This window comes from Myotis nattereri, assembly GCF_964212035.1.
Source record: "Myotis nattereri genome assembly, chromosome: 2".
Lineage (NCBI taxonomy): Eukaryota > Metazoa > Chordata > Mammalia > Chiroptera > Vespertilionidae > Myotis > Myotis nattereri.
The window spans coordinates 164,159,164-164,179,544 of NC_138076.1; the positions used below are offsets into that span (position 1 = coordinate 164,159,164).

The 20,381-nt window shown below is 49.8% G+C and overlaps 1 protein-coding gene and 1 pseudogene across 2 annotated transcripts; one reads left to right on the top strand and one right to left on the bottom strand.

The window, feature by feature from the left end:
• Nucleotides 1-9,512: 9,512 nt before the first annotated feature.
• On the top strand, nucleotides 9,513-17,922 carry LOC308512676 (keratin, type II cytoskeletal 74-like; the record flags this gene model as incomplete). The annotated part of the gene is made up of 9 exons (XM_081082274.1): nucleotides 9,513-9,983; nucleotides 10,597-10,811; nucleotides 11,247-11,307; nucleotides 11,795-11,890; nucleotides 12,417-12,581; nucleotides 14,680-14,805; nucleotides 16,602-16,822; nucleotides 17,212-17,246; nucleotides 17,726-17,922. 9 exons carry the CDS (start codon nucleotides 9,513-9,515, stop codon nucleotides 17,920-17,922), a joined length of 1,587 nt encoding a protein of 528 aa, XP_080938400.1.
• Nucleotides 13,080-13,792, bottom strand: LOC308512263 (40S ribosomal protein S3a-like; annotated as a pseudogene). Its single transcript has one exon. The product of its transcript is annotated as a 40S ribosomal protein S3a-like (transcript).
• Nucleotides 17,923-20,381: the final 2,459 nt, after the last annotated feature.

Below are 20,381 nucleotides of genomic sequence, written 5' to 3' on the forward strand. Positions count from 1 at the left end.
TTGTTTTCTCAGAATCAGCACAGGTGACCTGAGCAAGGTGCTAAGGAGCAGAATCCTTAAGGGTGAGACCACCTTCCAAGGATGAGAGTGGCATTCAAGGTGCCCATGACCCCTTCTTCTCCCACATCATTCCTGTCCTTTTACTCCAGTCTTTCTCCAAGCAGGCTAGGACTTTCCATGCCCATGGACCTTTGCAAATATGATTTTTCAATCGCAGAAATCACGCCCCATTTATTGAAAACCTGCTCATCCTCTGTGGCCCAGCTGAAATGCCACCTCCCATGTTCCTGCATTTTCTGGTCCCTCCAGGTGGGTTCTATTAAGTTATGAAGCTTAAATGCAAGGGAACAGTAGAGCTGCTGGCTCAACAGCTCCCCCTGTCCCTTCATTTTATGGGAGGCAAACAGGCCTGATGGCTGAGTGCTTTCCCCAGGTTCACAGCCCTGCAAGCCCACAGCACCGTCCTCAACTGTGTTAAGTTGGTGTTTATTTTCCTAGTGTCATGTTAGCTACACTCATGTCTGTCTCCTCTCCACACTCCTCTCAGCCCCTTGTTCCAGGGTCCTCAAGTCTGGTGCACAGTCAGCACTCAATATACCTTCACTGGGGAGAGAGTTCAAGGTACACGCACGTCCTGATGATTTGGCATGCAAATGATAAAACAGATTTGGGTTAAAAAAATTGTGTTTCCTATGCATACACATGTGTACAGTTTATGTAATTTGTCAGCCAAACTTTTGTTCTGGACACATGCTGGCCTGGATCCTCAGACAACAGGTATAAGCCAGTACCATCTCAGGCAGGTGGCCCCCTGGGCCTACCACTGGCTGAGGGGTCGTGTACCTGGCTTCAGATCCTGGTTCTTCCAGTGGCTGCCTGTGGCCTAGTGCAGGATTCTGTTCTTGTGAGAGAGGATTGATGCAAGCTGGTTCTTATTGCCAGATACTGTCTCAGTACCAATTCTCCTAAGCACGCTGTGTCTGGAAACTTTACTAACTCTTCCAGTAATCTGATAGGCAGTATTGCTATTGTAGTAATTCCATCTCACTACCGAGGATACCGAGGCTCAGAGAGCTTACCGAACCCACCCAGTGTTACATGGTTAGTAAACAGCAGAGTTGGGACTTGAACCCCAGTCCAATCCCATAGTCCACACTTCCAGCCACGACACCTCATCACCTATCACAGTTCTCATCTTAGAGGAGAGCTGAAAATGTGAGAAGGGATAATGGGAAAAATACAGTGCCTGGAACTCAGTTTGCAGCCAATACATGTTAGTTGTTATCATAATACTTGCCACTGAAGCGTGTTTGTGAAGCCCTCTGTGTTTGCCGGCCAGGCACTGGTTCACGACCAGTCGATCCACAGCAGGACTGTGCCCAGAGCCCTGGCTGAGATGAGCTAAGTGCAGGGCAGAGGGCGCTGGGTCTGTTCATTGACACACATCCCCATTCAGTCACCAACTGCTTATTTCCAAGCAGGTAAAATACAGGGTGTCCCCAAAATATATACACACTTTAACAGCTGAAAGCTCAACTGATGTTTCTTACTTTACAGATTTAACCCATTGGAATTAATAATTATTCAAAGCGTGCATACATTTTTTTGGGGACACCCTGTAACTCCTTAGTGTCTGTATTTTGTGCATATACTGCCCTCTGCCATCAGATTCAAGTACTGCACCTTCTGTCTGTGGCCCAGGGGAGACTTCCCCACAGTAGAGAAGGTGTTGGATGAGCTGTCAGCAGGAAGAGAAGCTGTTTCGCTCCCTAGCCTGCCCAGGCTAGTCCCAGCCTCCATACTGCCCAGGCCCTGGCTCCTGGCCCCCCTTCCTCTCCTTTGTGACCCCTCCTCTACCAGGAGGTGGCGGGGGGGGGGCGGGGGGTGGCTGGTGCTGCTGTCATCTGAACCTCCTCACCTCTAGTCAGAGAACTCGGTACCTTCAGACAGCTCTTCCTCAATGGGCGCCTGAGAATGTTGATCTTGGTGCTGATCCAGAGGTCCTGGGAATGAGGACCCCCTTCCCTTACCTCATAATGTTCCGCCACCTCCCTCTACCCTCCCCCCGCCTCTCTGAGTGCAAACCCTGCCCTGGTTGTATTGGGGTGGGAGGGCTCTGAACTCTCTCTCTCTCTCTCTCTCTCTCTCTCTCTCTCTCTCTCTCTCACACACACACACACAAACACTCTCTCTCTCCCTTTCTCTCTTTCTCAGCAGATAATCCAGACATGGAGACACTGGCAAGGTTTAGCCAAGGGGTTACAGAGGAAGGAAGGGATCAGAGTTGAACACTGACAATCTGGGAAGGCTTCCTGGAGGAGGTGAGAGGGACACAAAATCACACTGTGTAAGAGAACATGCTTTGCGCTGGGCTAGTCAAGAGTCTGAATCTCATTGTTGGTTTGTTTCTTTTGCCACTTATAACCATGACTTGGGCAACTCAGTCTCCTTGCTCCTGTGTTTTCTCATTTGTAAAGTGGGAAAAATAAGAGTACTTTCCTCACTGGATTGGTGTGAGGATGAAACAAGTTAAAATGTACCAAGCAAGCTGTCAAAAAGTGTTCACTCCAATTCTACACTTGAGGCTCCCCTGCCCTGCTAGCTTCCTGCTTGATTCCAATCCCAGGCCAGCAGCTCTTCCCCCATCTCGTGCTCCTTGGCCCTTGCGGCCACATTCATTTTCAGAAGGTTCCCCTCCATGTCCACTGGTTCCTCTTAGCCCTTTCCTTTGGCCCTCTGTTGTGATACGGAGTGCCTGTCCGTGCTCCAGGCTGCCGCATTGTTCCTCTTCTTCCCCATGTTCACCAGTGTGCCCCGTGTCCACCGGCTCACACCCACAGACCGCCTGCATCCTGGTGGGCGTCACTCTCTGATCTGCAGGTTCATGTCACAACCAGTCTCCTGAACTGATAGCTGCATGTCACACTTTGTAGCCAGGCCACAAAGTCCCACCTGCCTCAGCGGGGGCCCCTGACACTGTGGAGATGGGGACTTGCTCTGTGGGCCTCCTTCTCTACAGGGAAGGTGGACAGAACTTTTCAAAGGGGCTGGGCTGTGGTCTCAGCTCCAGATGGAGAAGCTCACACTCTGACCCAGCCTCAGGTGCCAGCATTGAGCATCACCTAAGCCCCACCGGCTTGAGTGGCTTCATCGAAGGCAGGCTGCATCCTGGAGGGGGTGCTTAGGGCCCCCTGGCACAGCAGTGAGGCGAGGTGGTTCCTTGCAGTCAGTAGGTATCTCATTCCTTCCTTGCAGGCTGGGGTGGGGCTGGGGCCAGTTCAGCCCCTGCCTCCAGCCTCTGGGCTCATCCTCTACCCTCTCTGTGTCTTTAGCCCCTCCCCTCAGGACAAACTCATCCCTCCTCACTCAGTCTCTCCTAGTTCCCTTTTCCTAACACATTCAGTTATTTTTTATATTTCTTTCTTGACATCCTACTTCACGTATTTTCCTCCCACTTTTTACCTTGCTGTGGCCACCCAGGCCCCGAGTGCTTCTGCCCTGCCTGGGTGTTTAAGTCCCCCTCCTAACCCTGTCCCCAGGGTCTAGAGGGCTCAGTTATAAAGTGGGCCGGGAGAGAGTGATGACCATTCCCCCACACCTGAGGCAGGTGCTCCTCCACCCCAGGCCCTGCCCACCTCTCCAGCAGCTTCTCCAAGGGATGGGGGAGGGGCAGGGATGACCTTCTCCCTCCTGTTTGAATAGGGCTGTGCATGGCGCTCTGATGGGAGATAGAGAGCATGTCATTAGTGATGACTGGCTTAATTGCCACCTGTGCGCAGCCCGCATGTTTGCTTTGGAAATGGGTAAAGGAAGAGGCGGATAAAGCTTCAAACTTCATAGTCACGATCAAAAGATTAAAGCATTTCCCCCAGCTGCTCTATTCTCTTTCAAAAAAAAAAAAGAGTCATGCAATAAAGGGGGTTGGGGGGAACCAGAAAATAACTTATAAACTTCTTCCAGAAGTGGTTGGTAGTGGAAGGGACTGAGGTAAGGAGTTGGATGAAATAATACAGAAGTGGGGGCCTGGCAGTATTTTGAAACAAGCAAATGGAAGAAAACGTGTCCTTCCTAGAGCAAGACCGCACTTGTCCGACATACCTCTGTGCATCTAGCTGAGAGGAGAGCTCCCTGTGATGACGAGGCAGATGGTGGCATGGGGATTGCAAAGAGCCCAGAGAGCTTGTCTTTTAAAAAAGAGGAAAGAAAGGGAACTAAAGACTGCTTGATTGACACTAAAGGACTAGGGGTCTGTGCAGTCATAGAGCCTAAGAAGGCAGGGTGGGGGAGGGAGTGAAAGGAGAAAGGAGCTCATGAGACACGGGCCAGGGCAAAAGGACACTCAGGCTGGGAAAAATGAAAAAGAGTCTGCAGGTCCCTGAGCCAGAGGGAAGCAGAGTAGGGCAGTTAACAGTGGACAGAGCCCAGAGTGGACACAGGGGGGAACAGGGGGGCCACCACTTCCCCAGGGCTCAGAGAAGGAAAAGACCCAGGGGACTGGAAGACAGCACTCAGCCAGCCCTGGAGGAGTAGGGGACAACTGGGGCGTGGGGGGAGCCGGGAGACTCTGATGGCCTTCCCCTTGAGAGCACAGAATTCTGGCCACAGGCTCCAGCTCACCTGTATGTCTTGAGCCTATGCTTGAGATTCAGGCAAGCCAACCAGGCTGCCCCAGGGCCCTGGGGGCTGTGCACATGAGGGGCGAGTGGGGCCTGAAATTCAGCTGTGCACTCAGGCTAAGGGCTGCATCTTTCTAACCGGCACAAAGGTGGCCGAGACCCTGCAGCCACTTGGTTAAACCGCTGTGACAGTTACCCTCTCTTGGTTAAACTCTCTTGTGGCAGGAAGGCCAGGACAAGCCCCTCCTGAGCTAGGCTGCAGCTGGCAGAAGCAAGATCCGGGGTGCTAATACTGAGGAGTTGACAGGAAGGCCCTAGACTCAGAAAGAGGTGTTTGTGGAGAGATGCCAAGGAGTGCTGCTAGAAAGTTCTACGACCAGCTGTGCTGAGGGAACCACCACTAGGTGTCAGATCACTAAGCATCCTCTGATAAGTCTAATCAAGCAGAGGCTCACTGCACAATGTCTTGACACTAAGGTGGCACCGGTGGGGATTCAGAGCTCCGACTTCCCTCTGGGATTTCACTCAGCACAGTGCCTGCATTTGATAAGTGAGAGTGAAACTGAATTTAAATAGATGAGATCCAGCTACCTGTTTTCTTAATAATCTGGAGGATTCACGTTAACCTGTGTGTGTAAGAATGGGCATGGGGAAGAGGGACTAGATGGATGAAGAGAGATGTAACTTCAATGACCCCTACAAACTACTGGGGAATCTGGGACTCTGCACTCTGCAATATAAGGGGTGATAGGGTGATTGGCCACGCAGGTCGTAGCACTGGATAAGTTGTCAATCCTGGGGAGTTGGGCCAGGTGGTCAGTCTAGAGCCCTGGACTGCAGCGATAGCTCTGCCCTACTGCTTGGTGCATATCCCATTTGCTGTGGGACTCGATAGGCCAGGACTCGGAGAATTTCATGCCAGGAAGGTGTAGAGTGTTGGGAGGGGAGGTAAAGAATGAAAGAAAAGCTGATGAATCTACTGTTTAAGCTAACTTTGGACGAGGATAAAAACGGGCACCTTTCAAACTGGTTCAGACAGGCAGAGAGCTTTAGGTTTTTGCACTGAGCTCATTTTCAAATGATCAGATAACTCAGTTTCAAGTCCTTTCTGATTCCAACGTGCTGTGGTTTATCCCCAAATCTTGTCACCCCAAAGTTAGCCTCAAAACTTTTCAAGCTTCTTCCTCTTTCCATTAATGACCTTGATCTACAGAATGCTGGTTCCCTAGACTATGCCCAAGAGTAGTCAAAAAAACAATGGGTGGAAAAATGACCTTCAGGGTCCATTCTCCAGCCAAGCAGACATGACTTTGGATGTGTCCATTTGGGATTATTCGTGGCACTGCTTTCTATGTACCTCCAGGGTAGTGTGCTCGGCTGAGAGGGACTTCTACCCTCCAGGAATTCCCTTAACTCGTGGCAGGACACCGTGGAGCAAACGGACTTGGCTCCTTTAGGGTTCTCTAGGGTCCTGTCTCTCTCACAGTTCTCCTTGTGTAACATGGAATCTGTTCTTTAACCTAAAGCCCTGGCTCAGTGATGTTTCTTCCCCTCATGACCCTCTTACAATTCCACACAGTCTGCAGGAACTGTCTTAGCCACCATCTTTCTCCCATTGACCTCCCCTCCCCAAGTCAAACCTTCCCCTTCAGTCCACCTGGGCTGCTCATGGCCTCTCAGATGCAGTGCACGTGTCCAGTCAGGATCACCTTCCAGGTCTCAATGTATTTTGAGCCCAATGTATTTCATTTTGATTTTTTTAAAAATCAGGATTTTAATAACAGCTTATCTAAGCCATTCAGTTAAGCACATGTAGAATTAAACTACAGCAAAACAAGAGCAAAACAACTCTCGTCGGTTTATATTTTTTCTCCTCCAGTTCAATTTCCATTTTTTTAGGGGGGAAGGAGAAAGTCTTAGAAGTCTCCTTCCCTCAGTGTCCAGCATTGAGTAGTCCACACAGTAGGCACTCAATTTTACATTCATTGAATAAGCCAATCTCTTCAGGCTTTGGGACATTCATTAGTCCAGTGAACTCAAAGACTAGGGTGTGGAGTGTGATGACTAATTAAAGGGTAGCCAGCAAGGTGAAAATTGGGGCTGTCCGAGATCTGACTGTGCAGGCTAAAGAAAATCACCTGCAATTTCATTCCCTAGGAACCAGCTGGGAGGGGGGCCACCTGTGTGTGGCCACAGTCACAACACTGTTGTCTGAAAACCCTCCTCTGCCTCCTCTTCTTTCTTCTGTGTCACAACTACCATCACCACTGTCATCACCACCACCACCACTATCACTGAGCCCTTACTTGCCAGCCCCTAGTACAGGACCTGGCATAGAGAGGCAGTGTGTGTGGAATGCACTGTGAAAGGTGCCGGGACCCCAGCCCTAGTCCTGGCTCTCCCCAGCCCATCACCTTGGAACATGGATGGGCTTAGTTCATTCTCCAGCATTTTCTCAGGCACCCGAAACTCTATTTTTTAATCACCCTACATCTTCTCTAGCCTTGAAGATCTAGCTTTGAACTTTTCCTACTTGTAAATGTTCTTCTGAGAAGGTCTTTGGTAAGAGGTCCAGCTCCCCTAGCAGACAGAGCTCACGCTCAGCCCCACAGTGGAGGCACAGACTTGGCCCAGGAGACTCAGCCCACCAGAACCATGTGTATTTCCCATAGGGAGCCCCTCAGGGATGGCGACTGGAGGAGGGTCTATAATAAAATAGCCCTGCTGAAAAGTGGCTCTTTTCCTTCCCCTGCCCATCCCTATTTTGGCTGACTCTCTCTCTGAACCAGAGAAACACGGCCCAAGGAACTCAGAAGTCCATATCAGAAAGTCTTTGCATCTCTGACTAATCTCTATGACATTATGTGATGATGGTGGTTAAGAGCAGGGACTGTGAAACCAGATACTCTTGAATTCCATCCCCAGCTCTGGTTTACTAGCTGAGTGACTTTGGGCAAGTTCCTGAACATCTCTAAGCCTCACTTTCTTCAACTGTAAAGTGGAGTTAGTAAAATGAGAGTTAGTAAAATGAGAGTTAAATTAGAAACCCTTGTAGTGCTTGGCACAACGTCTGGCACGTGCAAAGTGAACAATAAACGTTGACTTTTGTTGTTACTACTGTCACTATGATCACAACTGATTGTATTGCTGCCACCATTGCTCCTCCTACTTCAGGTCATACTTCAATACCCCTGCCTGGGAGTGGCTACTCGGAGCCAGCCCCTGTGATGGGTACTGTTGGGGGTATAAAACTGGCCTTCTGGAGACCCCTAAAATGCCAATCACAATTAGCCCCTCCTCCCCTGCACACCTCTAATCCCTGTTCACAATTCTTTCCTGTTATTCTGGCGTTTTGGCCCCAGATTTAAGTTCTTTTTATGAATTCTGTTCATTGATTTTCAGGTTCCTTGAGGGCTGGAGCCATACATTAGTCATTCCCAGTCAAGGGACTCACTATAGTTTGTTGATATTCAGAACATCAGGCTCACACACAATCTGGTTTAGAAAAGTGCAAGAACCCACTTCAGTTATGCCCTCGCATGCTCTCTCATGCTCGGCCCTGCCAGGAAGGTTGAGAGGCAGGGTTCCTGGAGAAGGAGCTTCCACCGCTGCCTCTGGGCTGAGAGGAGAACACGATAAAGGGAAAACCCTCTGAGGCAGCCAGGCGTATAGGCATCCTGGTGCCCAGCTCACTGTCTCCCCCTTTCCCTTCTCCAGCAGCCACAGCAGTTGTCTACTACCCTCTGGCTATCCCAATGGCTCCAGGCTCCCCAATTTAGTTATAGAAGTGGTCAGAGTCCTGCATTAGGGCAGCTACCAGGTGCCTGTTTTTGAAATAATTTTTAGCATTTTTAACGTATCACCGCCCTTTCCTAGGACTACCTGAACTTTATTGTAAAGAACTGGCTTTTCTGATCTAAGATTGAGTGGCTTCCTAAAGTGATCAGGAAACTAGCAGAACAGCCCACCCTGAACCCAGGAGTGAGCCTCAGGGTCTTCTGTACCTTGGACACTGGGCATGGAGTGTTTCCCTAGGGAGTGCGAGGACAGATGTTATCCCCAGAGAGAGAAGAGCGAATGTCCCAGCTCCTGAGGCTGCTCTATGGCCCGACATCCTAGAATGGAAGAGCTTACCCTGTCCAGGAGAAAAAATTCGGTGGAAGAACCGCCAGTTCCCTGGAAAGGTTCTCACTGTTGAAAAGGCAATATCCACTACCTAGGCCCTGCCCAGGACAGAAAGCCCCAGACAGCACCACTGCTGGGGGCCATACAGTCATTTCCACTATTTTCCTGATGTCTGTTCCATTGCTGGACAGCTGTGGTCCTTAGAGTGGCCCCTGGGACTTTTTTCTTGGGTCCAGATCTTTGAAGACCCACCATGTCCTTTTCCAGTCTCTTCATCCTCAGCATGGACATCCCAGCTCCTCAATAAGATCAGATTATAGGGAGATGGGGCCTCTGGGGAGGAACCTGGGGGTTTGGGATGAACCCCCGTGGACAAAGCAGGCCTTTCCCCTGCTCCTTGGTAATAGATAAGCTAGAGGGAGGCAGCACAGGAAAAGTGAAGGTAGGAGATCTGTGAAGGGGATAACTCTGCAGGTCCCTAATTAGGAGCACAGATAAACGTCTATTAGACCCCTCCAGTCTGCAAGGGCAGCATATTCTGCTCGCTATCAGAGGTGCTTTGTTGCAGCAAAGGGCTTGCGATCTCTGTTCCACAAATTGCCCATGGCCCCTGGCCCTTTAGCAGGAGGAAAGGATACGGTGGAGAGACGCCCTTTTCCGGTGTCCAGGGCTCGGCAGGATAAAAGGAGCCAGAGCTGTGGGTGTCCCTTCGTGTTCTCTATCTGTTGGTGACTGCTGTTCTCCAGCTCTGTCAACTCCCTCTCTCCCATCATGAGTCGGCAACTGAGCATCAAGTCTGGTGGTGACAAGCGTGGCTTCAGTGGGTACTCGGCAGTGGTGCTGAGGAAGGCTGTGGGCAGTGTGGCTTCTCACCACGGGGCTGGCAAAGGAGCTGGGGCCGGCTTCGGCAGTCGGAGCCTCTACAGTCTCAGAGGGGATGGATGTAGTTCCCTCCACGTGGCTGGTGGTGATGTTCGGACTGGAGGTTATAGCTTCTGGCCTGGCTCTGGGTATGGAGGAGGCCGGGCCCCTGGCTTTGCTGGCAGCATGTTCGGTAGTGTTGCCCTGGGGCCTGTGTGCCCATCCATGTGCCTACCTGGGGGCATCCACCAGGTCACTGTCAACAAGAGCCTCCTAGCACCCCTCAATGTGGAGCTGGACCCCAAGATCCAGAAAGTACGTGCCCAGGAGCGAGAACAGATCAAGGCGCTGAACAATAAGTTTGCCTCCTTCATCGATAAGGTAGGTCTCATAGGAGGAGGATAAGACAGTTGAGTAAGATATGAGTGGTTCCTGCTGCCTGGGAGTGGACAGGGCATTGCAAATGGAAAGGTGGCAGCTGGACCCTAGAAGGACTCCCTGATCATAACAGAGAAAACAGGCCTGGAAGCTAGGTAGCACAAAGAAATAAATGTATGTATTGCTCTCTTTGGGGATTTTACAGAGAAGGGTGGGAAACTGGGTAAAGGGTAGCCATTTAGAAACCATGAGAAAGAAGTGATGGTTTTCTGAAGGATGGTGGATGAACCTCCAGCTCTTTAAAGAAGACAAAGGGTTAACAGACTCAGCATTATTTAGGGGAAGGGCTCATGGTACAGAAGAAACATGTACAGACACAAGGAAGAGCATCTCCTGGGTGCTGGCTCAGGTGACAGAAGAAAGCTATGGACTCACCTTTTTCAGTGACTGATTTTGTCCAGAAGGCTGTGGAATGAGCATGCAAAGGGTCTATTTTATATGGAATTTCATGAGTAGAGTCAGGACTTGAGTCAAATGACTTTAGGAAAAATCTACATAACCTGGGGAGTCAATGGTGTAAGTCCATGGGACATGATAGCATTTATTATGGTTGCAGGTGCGGTTCTTGGAACAGCAGAACCAGGTGCTGGAGACCAAGTGGGAGTTGTTGCAGCAGCTGGACCTGAGCAACTGTCAGAAGAACCTGGAGCCCATCCTGGAGGGCTACATCAGCACCCTACGGAAGCAGCTGGAGACGCTGTCGGGGGACAGGGTGAGGCTGGACTCAGAGCTGAAGAGCATGCGGGTCCTGGTGGAGGACTACAAGAAGAGGTGAGCAGGTACCACCAAAGATCATGGGTCATGTTCCCAGAAGCTCCTGGGCTCAGCCAATTTTTGAGCCACTTTAGGAGGGAAAGGAGCAAGCACCAGGGTCAGTGCTCACACCCCTTCTCTGGTTGTGGGGGAAAGACCCTGTTTGATAACTTCCTATCTGGTTGATAGGAAAAGTTCCTATGCTCATTGATTCCCTGACTGGTTCAGTGGCCAGTTTGGGGAGCATAATAGACACCTGAATATTTTCCAGCAAGTGGAATGTAGATGAGGTAACTCAGGGACATAGCACTGCCACCACCAGCTTCTGCACTGCTCACCTTTAGGAGAGCTTGTGGGGACTCTATATCCTGAGCACTTGCTCAGTCAGAGGGAAGACAAGGCTACTTGGCTGTTGGGACTGAGGCCTCTGCTATCTTCTTTCCTGGCCCACAGGTATGAGGTGGAGATTAATCGGCGCACAGCAGCTGAGAATGAGTTTGTGGTGCTCAAGAAGGTAAGAGAGAGAAGAGCCTAAGGACTCTGGTCTCTCTTACACCCCATCCTAACCAACTCTGCTCAGTATTTCAGCCCAGGTCTCTTGGGGGAGGGGCTGGTGCCTGAATGGGGATGGAATCATATATAGTTCTGGTCTCCAGCAAATTGAAGAGACAGGGCGTACATCCAGGAAATGGACAGAGTCAGGCAGGAGAGACTTCTGGTCTGGGAACTGGGAAACTTTGGTTCAGTTCAGCCTTCCTGTGTGACTTGAAGAAACTCACCCCACCTCCCTGGGCTTTGTTTTCTCCAGGTGTAGCAGAGAAGGAGTAGGCCTCATTCTCCTTTTCCTATTCCCAGAGATTCAGTGAGTCTGAGAGAAAAGCAATATCGAGGGATTGTATTCATCAATGTGTTTTCCTTTGTGGGCAAAACACAGGGGCAGGGATAAGACAGCTGATGGGAGGGGGCTTGTATTGACCAATGGCTTTGGTGCCTCTTGGCAGGATGCAGATGCAGCCTACATGGTCAAGGTGGAGCTCCAGGCCAAAGTGGACTCTCTGGAAAAAGACATCAAGTTCCTCAAGTGTCTGTACGATGCGGTAAGGACATTCCTCCCCTTCCCCATCCCACCTCTCTCCAGCTGAGAATATCATCTGGCTCTTCCAGGGAGATGCCAATAGGAGGGATTTAGGATAAACAGTATGAAGGCTGTTTTGATGGAAAAGTGCAAGACCCTGCACTGGGAGACCATGACAGTGTAGAATCCTGGTCCCCAGAGCCCATAGACACAGGAGATGATCTCATCTGAGCCTATAAAGTGACCTTGCTCACAGGCAGAAAAAAAAATGACCCCATGAAGTCCTGCTAAAGCAAAAATTCTTGTGTCTGTAAATCATAGGAAATTTCTCCCACTACCTGTTGCCTGTGTAGTGGAGGGGGGAGCCTTGGGGGGTACAGGGGGTGTCCTGCTCCTGTGAGCCTTCTCCCTCGGCTCCACAGACAGATCTCCATCAGGTACTTCCTGCCTCCACCTTAGCCCGTTCATCCAGGGCTGCAGGCCTAGAGACTGATGAGCACAGGAGAGAAGTTGGGGGACCCTGACTCTGTCCTCACTTCTCAACTTAGGAGATAGCCCAGATCCAGACTCATGCCAGTGAGACCTCCATTATCCTGTCCATGGACAACAACCGGGACCTGAACTTGGACAGCATCATTGCTGAGGTCCGCGCCCACTATGAAAAGATTGCCCTGAAGAGCAAGGCCGAGGCTGAGGCCTTGTACCAGAGCAAGGTGGGCACTGGGGTGGGGATCTCCTTTCTCCACCAGCCCCTTCTTTCTTGGGAAGGTACACCTCCACCAGTGAATGGGAGAAATATCTTTGGAGATATGCTGAATGAAAAAGGGGTTATTACCAATGGCTTAACGACATTCTACCCAAAAAGAATCATTGGCAGAGGCCATTATCAAAGATAATTTTTTAAAAATGGCATGGATGGGCATATCCAACAGAGGATAGGCAATCCTCTGGTGGAAGAAAAAAGTGAGCTGTTCTTGTTATAAAACAAAGGTATTTCTAGGAGGTAGGACATGTTGCCACGGAGCAGAAGGAGTGTAACAGATATAAAGCACAGTGCATATGGGTGAGCTGGGGTGGGCAGATATGAAGAAGAGGAAGCCTAGAGCTATTTTCTTTCATTTAAAAAAATAACTAATAGGATTTTTTTATTTGTCACATTAAAAGTCTGAATTTTAAATAGATCCTTGGAGGGGGAACTTACATCTATCAGCTCAATCAACTTTAACACTTGGCTCATCCCCAGTAGCTTTTCCAGAACTTCTGCCTTCACCATGAAGTTCCATAAGTTTTTACAATCCAAACTTGGGCTTCTTCAGAATTTGACTTTCTAACAAAGACATCATGGAGAGGATAAATAGATTGTCAAGTCTTTTCTGTCTTTTCCAATGCTATCTCAAATTAATTGACCCCTTCTTTTAAGTCTTTTGCACCTCTTGGGTCATGAATTCCATCATCTTCTTCCAGATTTGGTGGACCTGTCTATCCTGTGCATAATAGGTCTTCCTAATCTGATTGTTGTGTTTAGTAAAACCAACACAGAATAGATGAAGCAAACACTCACTGGTAGTCTTGACATCAACACGCGCTTCAATCATGGCTTGCCATTTATTGACCATGGAACATATTTTGTCACGGGTAAGAGCCATTCCGTGGAAATTAGTCAGGCAGTTTTTGTCCTGAACATTCTCAGTAATTAGCTTCAATTTTCTAAATGCAAATTCATCATTCTGCAGATCAGCTAGTGCCACTTCAAAAACACGACCCTTGATACCATCAGATGCGATTTGGGTTCCTTGAGTTCTTGTGACTAGTGTTTTCCCAATATTCTTATATTGAATATAGCTGGTGCTTTCACATCATACCAATTTTTCTTAGAAAATAGATCAACCACTTTTTTCTTGGCTCCCTTTTTGTTGCCTTGCATAAGGCGCTCATTCTTGTCAACCACCGTGGTGGTGGCGTTCCGAGGGCAAAAAGGCCAGGAGCTCTTTTCTGATCAGTGAGGGAGGGCTTCCAAGAGGAGAGAGGAGAGTTCTAGGTGCCTTATAAGTAAGAGGAGCTATGCTTTGGAGTAAAACCCTTGGGGCTGTCACTGAGAAGAGACTTACCTGGGCTCTCAGCGCTCACTCCTGTCAGTTCTAGCACTCCTTTTCACAGTCATTAAAGCCCAAGAACAGCAAGGATACAGGTTCACTTTCTCCATCCATAGCCACATCAGCCCCTATTCTCTGAAGAACTGGCCAAGGGGAGAGGGAAAGATTTGAGCTACAAGTCCTGTGCCCCAAATCACATCACCCCAGGGATATGTGCTGTCCTCGGCTTCCTGTCCACATGAAAGGGCTGCAGGACAATGTATGGTTCATGTGAGCAGGGACCTCTCTCCTATCCTGTTCATAGCTGAACAGAACCTGAACCTGAACCTGAATAGAACCTAGCTTTTAAAAGATGCCTCTACATAGAAGTACTAAATGAGTGGAAAGAGTCAGAGCTCTTCTTATATTTTGGAAGTGCTTAACAAATAATACGAACTGCCTTTTCCTTTATCCAACCCAAGACTGTATGCAGGGTGATGAGAAGGGAGGTTAGGCCCAGCAAACAGGTTCTGCTTAGAGAAGCAGGTGGACTTCTTGGTCAGAACCATCACCAAACAGCTAGAAGGATGCTCAGGTCCTGTCTCCATCACCTTCTGCTCTGGAGCCACCTCCCCTGGCTCGTTTCAGGGGTGGAAATGTTTCCTTGGGACCCTTCTCCTACCTTGAATGGATTGAGCAGTCCTGTCTTATCACCAACTTCCTATCTCTGGGAAACCAGATCCAGGAGCTGCAGCTGGCAGCTGGCCGGCACGGCGACGACCTTAAGAAGACCAAGAACGAGATGTCAGAGCTGAACCGGCTCGTGCAGAGGATCCGCTGTGAGACTGTCAATGTGAGGAAGCAGGTGGGCAGCAACCACACAGAGAACACCAGGGTCAATCTCACCCTCTGCAGTGGACAAATTGGAGCCCACCCTTCAGTAAAAAGCAAATCTCCCCCACCTGGGCTTAGGAGCTCCTCAGCCATCCTCTCTCCCTCCTTCCCACCCACTGTCAGAGCAGGCACCTGCTCAGAATTGGGAGGAGCCTTGAGCTTATTTCATCTGACTCCTGGGCTGGAGAGGGAAGTGACTTATCCAGGATCCCCAACTTGTTATTTTTTTAAAAAAATTTTTATTGATTGCTGTGTGTGTGTGTGTGTGTGTGTGTGTGTGTGTGTGTGTGTGTGTGAGAGAGAGAGAGAGAGAGAGAGAGAGAGAGAGAGAGAGAGAGAGAAACAATGATTTGCTGTTCTATTTATTTATGCATTCATTGGTTGATTCTTGTTTGTGCCCTGACCGGGGATCAAATCTGCAACCTTGTCATAGCAGGATGACACTCCAATCAACTGTGCTACCCAGCCAGGACCCCAGCTGGTTATTAATAGAGCCAGGATTAGAATCCAGGTTTTTTCCTTCCTTTCCCCTCTTTCTCAGATTTTTTCTGTGTGCAATGAACCTGGCCCATGCCTCCTTCAAGTGTGACCCTCTGAGGGCAGCCCCCATGCCTCTTCCTCCCACTAGACACACAATACAGGTGGGATGTGTGGGGTGTGCATTCAGGGCCCCTCAGGGTGGGACAGGTTCATGGTGGCTGAGTGAGATTGACAGCAGATGAAGCCCTCCGGGTCCCCTGTCCTATGCCGAAGTACCGTTTCTATTTCACCGGAAGGATCCTGTCTTACTTGGAAGCAGCAAACCTTAAGCACTGTGTCAGTGGGAAGATGATTTTAAGGGGTGGCAAATCCTTCCTGTGTTCTCCCCAGAGAACCAGGTCAACTCTGCTAGTGACAGGCTTGCCAAACTGAAAGACCAGAGCCCGCGCTCCTCCCCACACCTCACAACCTTCCACACCAGGCACAGGCTCCACGGACTGTTCCTCCTCCGTTAGAACCTGTCATCACAAGGCTGCCAGATGTTCATCAGAGCCCAGTTTCTGAGGCCATAGGCCTAATTTCAGGCCAGACTTGGGGACCGTCTAGATTAGCGGTTCTCAACCTGTGGGTCGAGACCCCTCTGGGGGTCGAACGACCCTTTCACAGGGGTCGCCTAAGACCATCAGAAAACACATATATAATTACATATTGTTTTTGTGATTGATCACTATGCTTTAATTATGTTCAATTTGTAACAATGAAATTGGGGGTCACCACAACATGAGGAACTGTATTAAAGGGTCACGGCATTAGGAAGGTTGAGAACCACTGATAGACAGACCATCCTCACGGAGTGCTCACTCTTATTGCTAAATGGTAGAACGGGTCTCCAATGAGAGCTGTCCTACAGGCAGAAATCCTATCACAGTGGCAACTGGTGTGTTATTTGATCCTTAGAGGCATCCTGGCTGGGTCTCAGCACAATTCTCTGGACCTGGCATACGTGGAACCTACAGCCATTGGTGGCTTCGACCCCAGCCCTTAGACAACTTTTCCAACATTGAAAAGTTTGCATTCCTGAAAGGCAACCACTCTGACAGCTTTTCACAACTTTAAATATCCATCTGCAACAGAAAGTAGGGGAGACCCAGCTTCTGGTGTTGGCTCTGCAGCTATTCCCTTTTGTCACTTGGGCCTCATCTGTAAAGTGAGGGGGTTATGCTACCTAACCTTTAAGATCTAAAAAGTTTGTTGTGTTCTGAAGATCTCCCCATTTTTTCCTTTCAGTGTGCCAACCTGGAGATGGCCATCGCCAATGCCGAGCAGAAGGGGGACAGCGCCCTGAAGGATGCCCGGGCCAAGCTGGACGAGCTGGAGGCTGCCCTGCACCAGGGCAAGGAGGAGCTGGCTCGGATGCTGCGCGAGTACCAGGAGCTCATGAGCCTGAAGCTGGCCCTGGATATGGAGATCGCCACCTACCGCAAGCTGCTAGAGGGCGAGGAGTGCCGGTGAGGGGGCAAAGGTGCCAAGGGAGAAGGGGCTGTGGGTGGTTCTCCGCTAGGATGAGGGCCATTTGGAAGCCTCCTGTAAGGGAAGGTCAGTTGGGAGCACCACGAAGCACAGGTGGTTGGTGGTGCTGTGGAAAGAGCCAGTGGGGTCAGAGAGACCTGGGTTTAATTGCTAGCTTTGCCACTTACAGCTGTTTGGTTCTGGTAAATCACTACTGTCCCCAGGTCTCTATTTTCTCATCTATAAAATGAGGATTATGAGCTGCATCTTATGGGTTGTTATAAGGTTGAATTAAAACAACATACACATAAAAGCACGAGCCCGCTAAGGCTTAGCTGAATCTAGACACACCCCCTGAGGTTTTCTCCTCTAACTTTCTGTCCTTCAGAATGTCCGGTGAGAATCCGTCCTCTGTGAGCATCTGTGAGTATCCCTGAGAGCTGGGTTGGGTGGGGATCCTGGTTGGATGGGAAGGCGGGGACTCTAGGATAAGGTGATGCTCCTTCTCCACTCACTGTCTCCTCCTAGCTTGGAGTTTCTGGAAATGTCTTGTGAAGCTTCTCTGGCTTCAAAGGAAACCTAGTCCCCTTTTGTCCCATGGAAGCAGTGAATGAAGTAATGCCCACCCCAGTCCTCCCTAGCTTTCCCCTGGGCATCATCATTGAGAGAAAGGGTCGAGAATATGGCCTTGGGAGCCAGTGGTCTGAGACTCTCCAGGAGGGCAGGGAGCATGTCTGTCCTGAGTGGCCCTCACCTCATACCATGCTGGGCTCACCAGAGGGTCTCGCTTCATCTTTGTGGTGTTTCTTGATGCTGAGGGCTGCTGTGGGACTAAGGGGGATGGCTCACCTGCTGACGGACTCCACTGAACTCCTTTCCTGCTCTTGGCTCTGCCTCCTCAGCTGTCATCAGCAGTGCAGGCAGCTACCACCTCGGCTCCTCCGCCAGTACCACCCTTGGTGCCAGCAGTGCGGCGGGAAGCTCTGGCAGCACCTGGAGTGAGCAGACCAGGACCAGAGGGGCACCAGGGACAGAACCCAAGGACTCTCAAGGCAAGAGCATCCCAGTCAGTGCCCCAGCCAGGAAAGACACTCGATGAGCCACATGGCCCCTTGCTTCAGTACCTCAGAGAAGAGATGCCCTTGCCCATGCCCTGCCTGAAGACACCTGCCACACCCCAATCCTCCACCCCGAGGCCTAGAACCCTGGGCCATTGAACCATGGCTTGTCTCACTGTCAAATTCTGATTGGAACCGTCACCTCCCTGTTTCCTCAGGTCTTGTGTGCATTTTGTGACTTCTCGTTTTCTTTGCTGCCTTTAACTGGCAGGGGTCTTGGCTGTAATTATCTTCTCGGTCTTAGCTATGATCATCCCTACAGAGAGAGGAGAGGAAGGAGAGGGAGAGGATGGAGAAGAGTCAGCAGGGAGGGGAAAAGGTCTTTGCAGAACCACTCTATTAAGCAGGAGAAAATGTGTATAGTCTCAGACAGCAGCTGTGCCCATAGTCACAGGGCCAAATGAAGGAGAACTGGGGATCTTCTGCCACCCACCACCCACCCACTACCTTTATTATCAGTAATAGCTACTTCCACATGTCAAGAACCTACTACCTGCCAAGCTCCCTACATGCTTTGCCTTTCATTTTCATCCCTCCTGCAAGATGCAGTCAGCATCCTTGGGACAGATGAGAAGACTCATTCTCTGAGAGGCTGCAGAACTTGTCTCCATCACTCACTAAGTGCCAGGGTCTGGAGATGAGCCAGATCAGGCTGACCCGAGGGTCTGTGTTCTTTCCATGGCACAACACTGCCTGTTTAACAAAGGGAATGTCAAATTCATGACTCTTTTAGTCAAGCGCTGTGATTTATCTTTGGTCTTCTCTCTGGGCTGTGTCCTGCTGTAGTTTCTGACTCAGTTCTTCTTGCTATGAGTTGTGTTTGGCGAGGGAATCTTGATCTGTTTCTGGTGGTACCTCCCAGCCCAGAAGCCATGGCCTTTGATGTAAATATTTCTAAGAATGGCAACACCCAGTTCCTCCTTTGTATGAGTCATGACTGAATATCTGCCGTATATTCAATAAATTGCCCTCGATTAATGTCAGAGCTGCACTCCTGCCAGTGTGTCAATCTCTCCAAATGGCCCACCCCATAATGATAGTGTACCCCACCTAGCACACGTGCACAAACCTTCTGGGAGGCTAGAGGCAGACCAGAACAGCCTTCTCTGGCGGTGAGGTCAGACTGATAGGAGATATGAATACACATGCAAAGCCACACATTTATACAAATCAGGGAATGGCAGCCCAGTGCAGCAATGCTGAGAAGTGATCAGAATGGAGGAGCTAAGCAAGGAAGACTTCCTGGAGAAGGAGGAGAGTTTAATCAAATAATCAGAAAGATAGACACATAGATTCCCAGAGAGAGAACTTACATTACACTATTGCAGTAGGTTTTTTTTTTTTAATATTTTATTGATTTTTTTTTTACAGAGAGGAAGGGAGAGGGATAGAGAGTTAGAAACATTGATGAGAGAGAAACATCAACCAGCCGCCTCCTGCACATCTCCCATTGGGGATGTGCCCGCAACCAAGGCACATGCCCTTGACCGGAATCGAACCTGGGACCCTTGAGTCCGCAGTCCGACACTCTATCCATTGAGCCAAACCGGTTTGGCTATTGCAGTAGGTTTGAGTGCAGGTTTTGTGAACTTGTTTTGGTGAGCGGTGGGAGGGCTCAGATTTCTTGATATCGGTAGTGGGGTTGATTGAGTTTCCAAGTCCTTCAGATTTGGCTGGAAGAATTCAGCCCATTAGTCAGCTTTCTTATTTGTCTTGTGTTATGAGTATGCACCCAGTTGTTCCCCTGACAGCTCTCAGGGGAACAGGGATGGGGCCTAGTGAGGACAGGGCCTCTGGTTCCAAGCTGCTGCCTCCATTGACCTCATTGTGCCTTCCATGTATTACGGAGGTCCTCTTCTGTGTGTGCCAGGATGCAATAAACCTTGGGAAGAACAAGATCCCAGGAGTCTGGTGGGCTTTCTTCCCAAATGCCTCTCTTTGATGTTTCTGGGTCATCTCTGTGGGTATTGGAGAACAGTGAGTGCGCTGGGAGTTACGGGGGTTCTATTGCAGCTTGGCCACTAGCCAGTCACCTGCTATGCTAAGACCAAATCAGTGGTTCTTAACCTGATGGGTCATGACCCCTTTGAGATTTGATGGGAGCTATGGGCCTTTTTCCTTGGAAAGTATACAGAATTATGTCTGTATGTTCAGAGGTCACAGCCCACCCCCCAAAGCCCATTAGTGGACTCCCTGGGTCATGAACTCCAGGACCAAATACCCCTAAAGTCCTTCCTAGCACGAATGCTCTGCCTTTCACAAAAGGCCAAATTCCCAGTGACCCAGTAAAAGGGGCTCGGGGTAGAGTAGATGGGATTCACTTCTTGAAATAGGCTTTAGTGGAATCCATGAACCATCCATTAAATTGCCTCTTCCAGGGCCACAATGCAGACACGCTTTTAACCCCTGAACTATGAGGCCTGAGTGCTGTGCCCAGCCC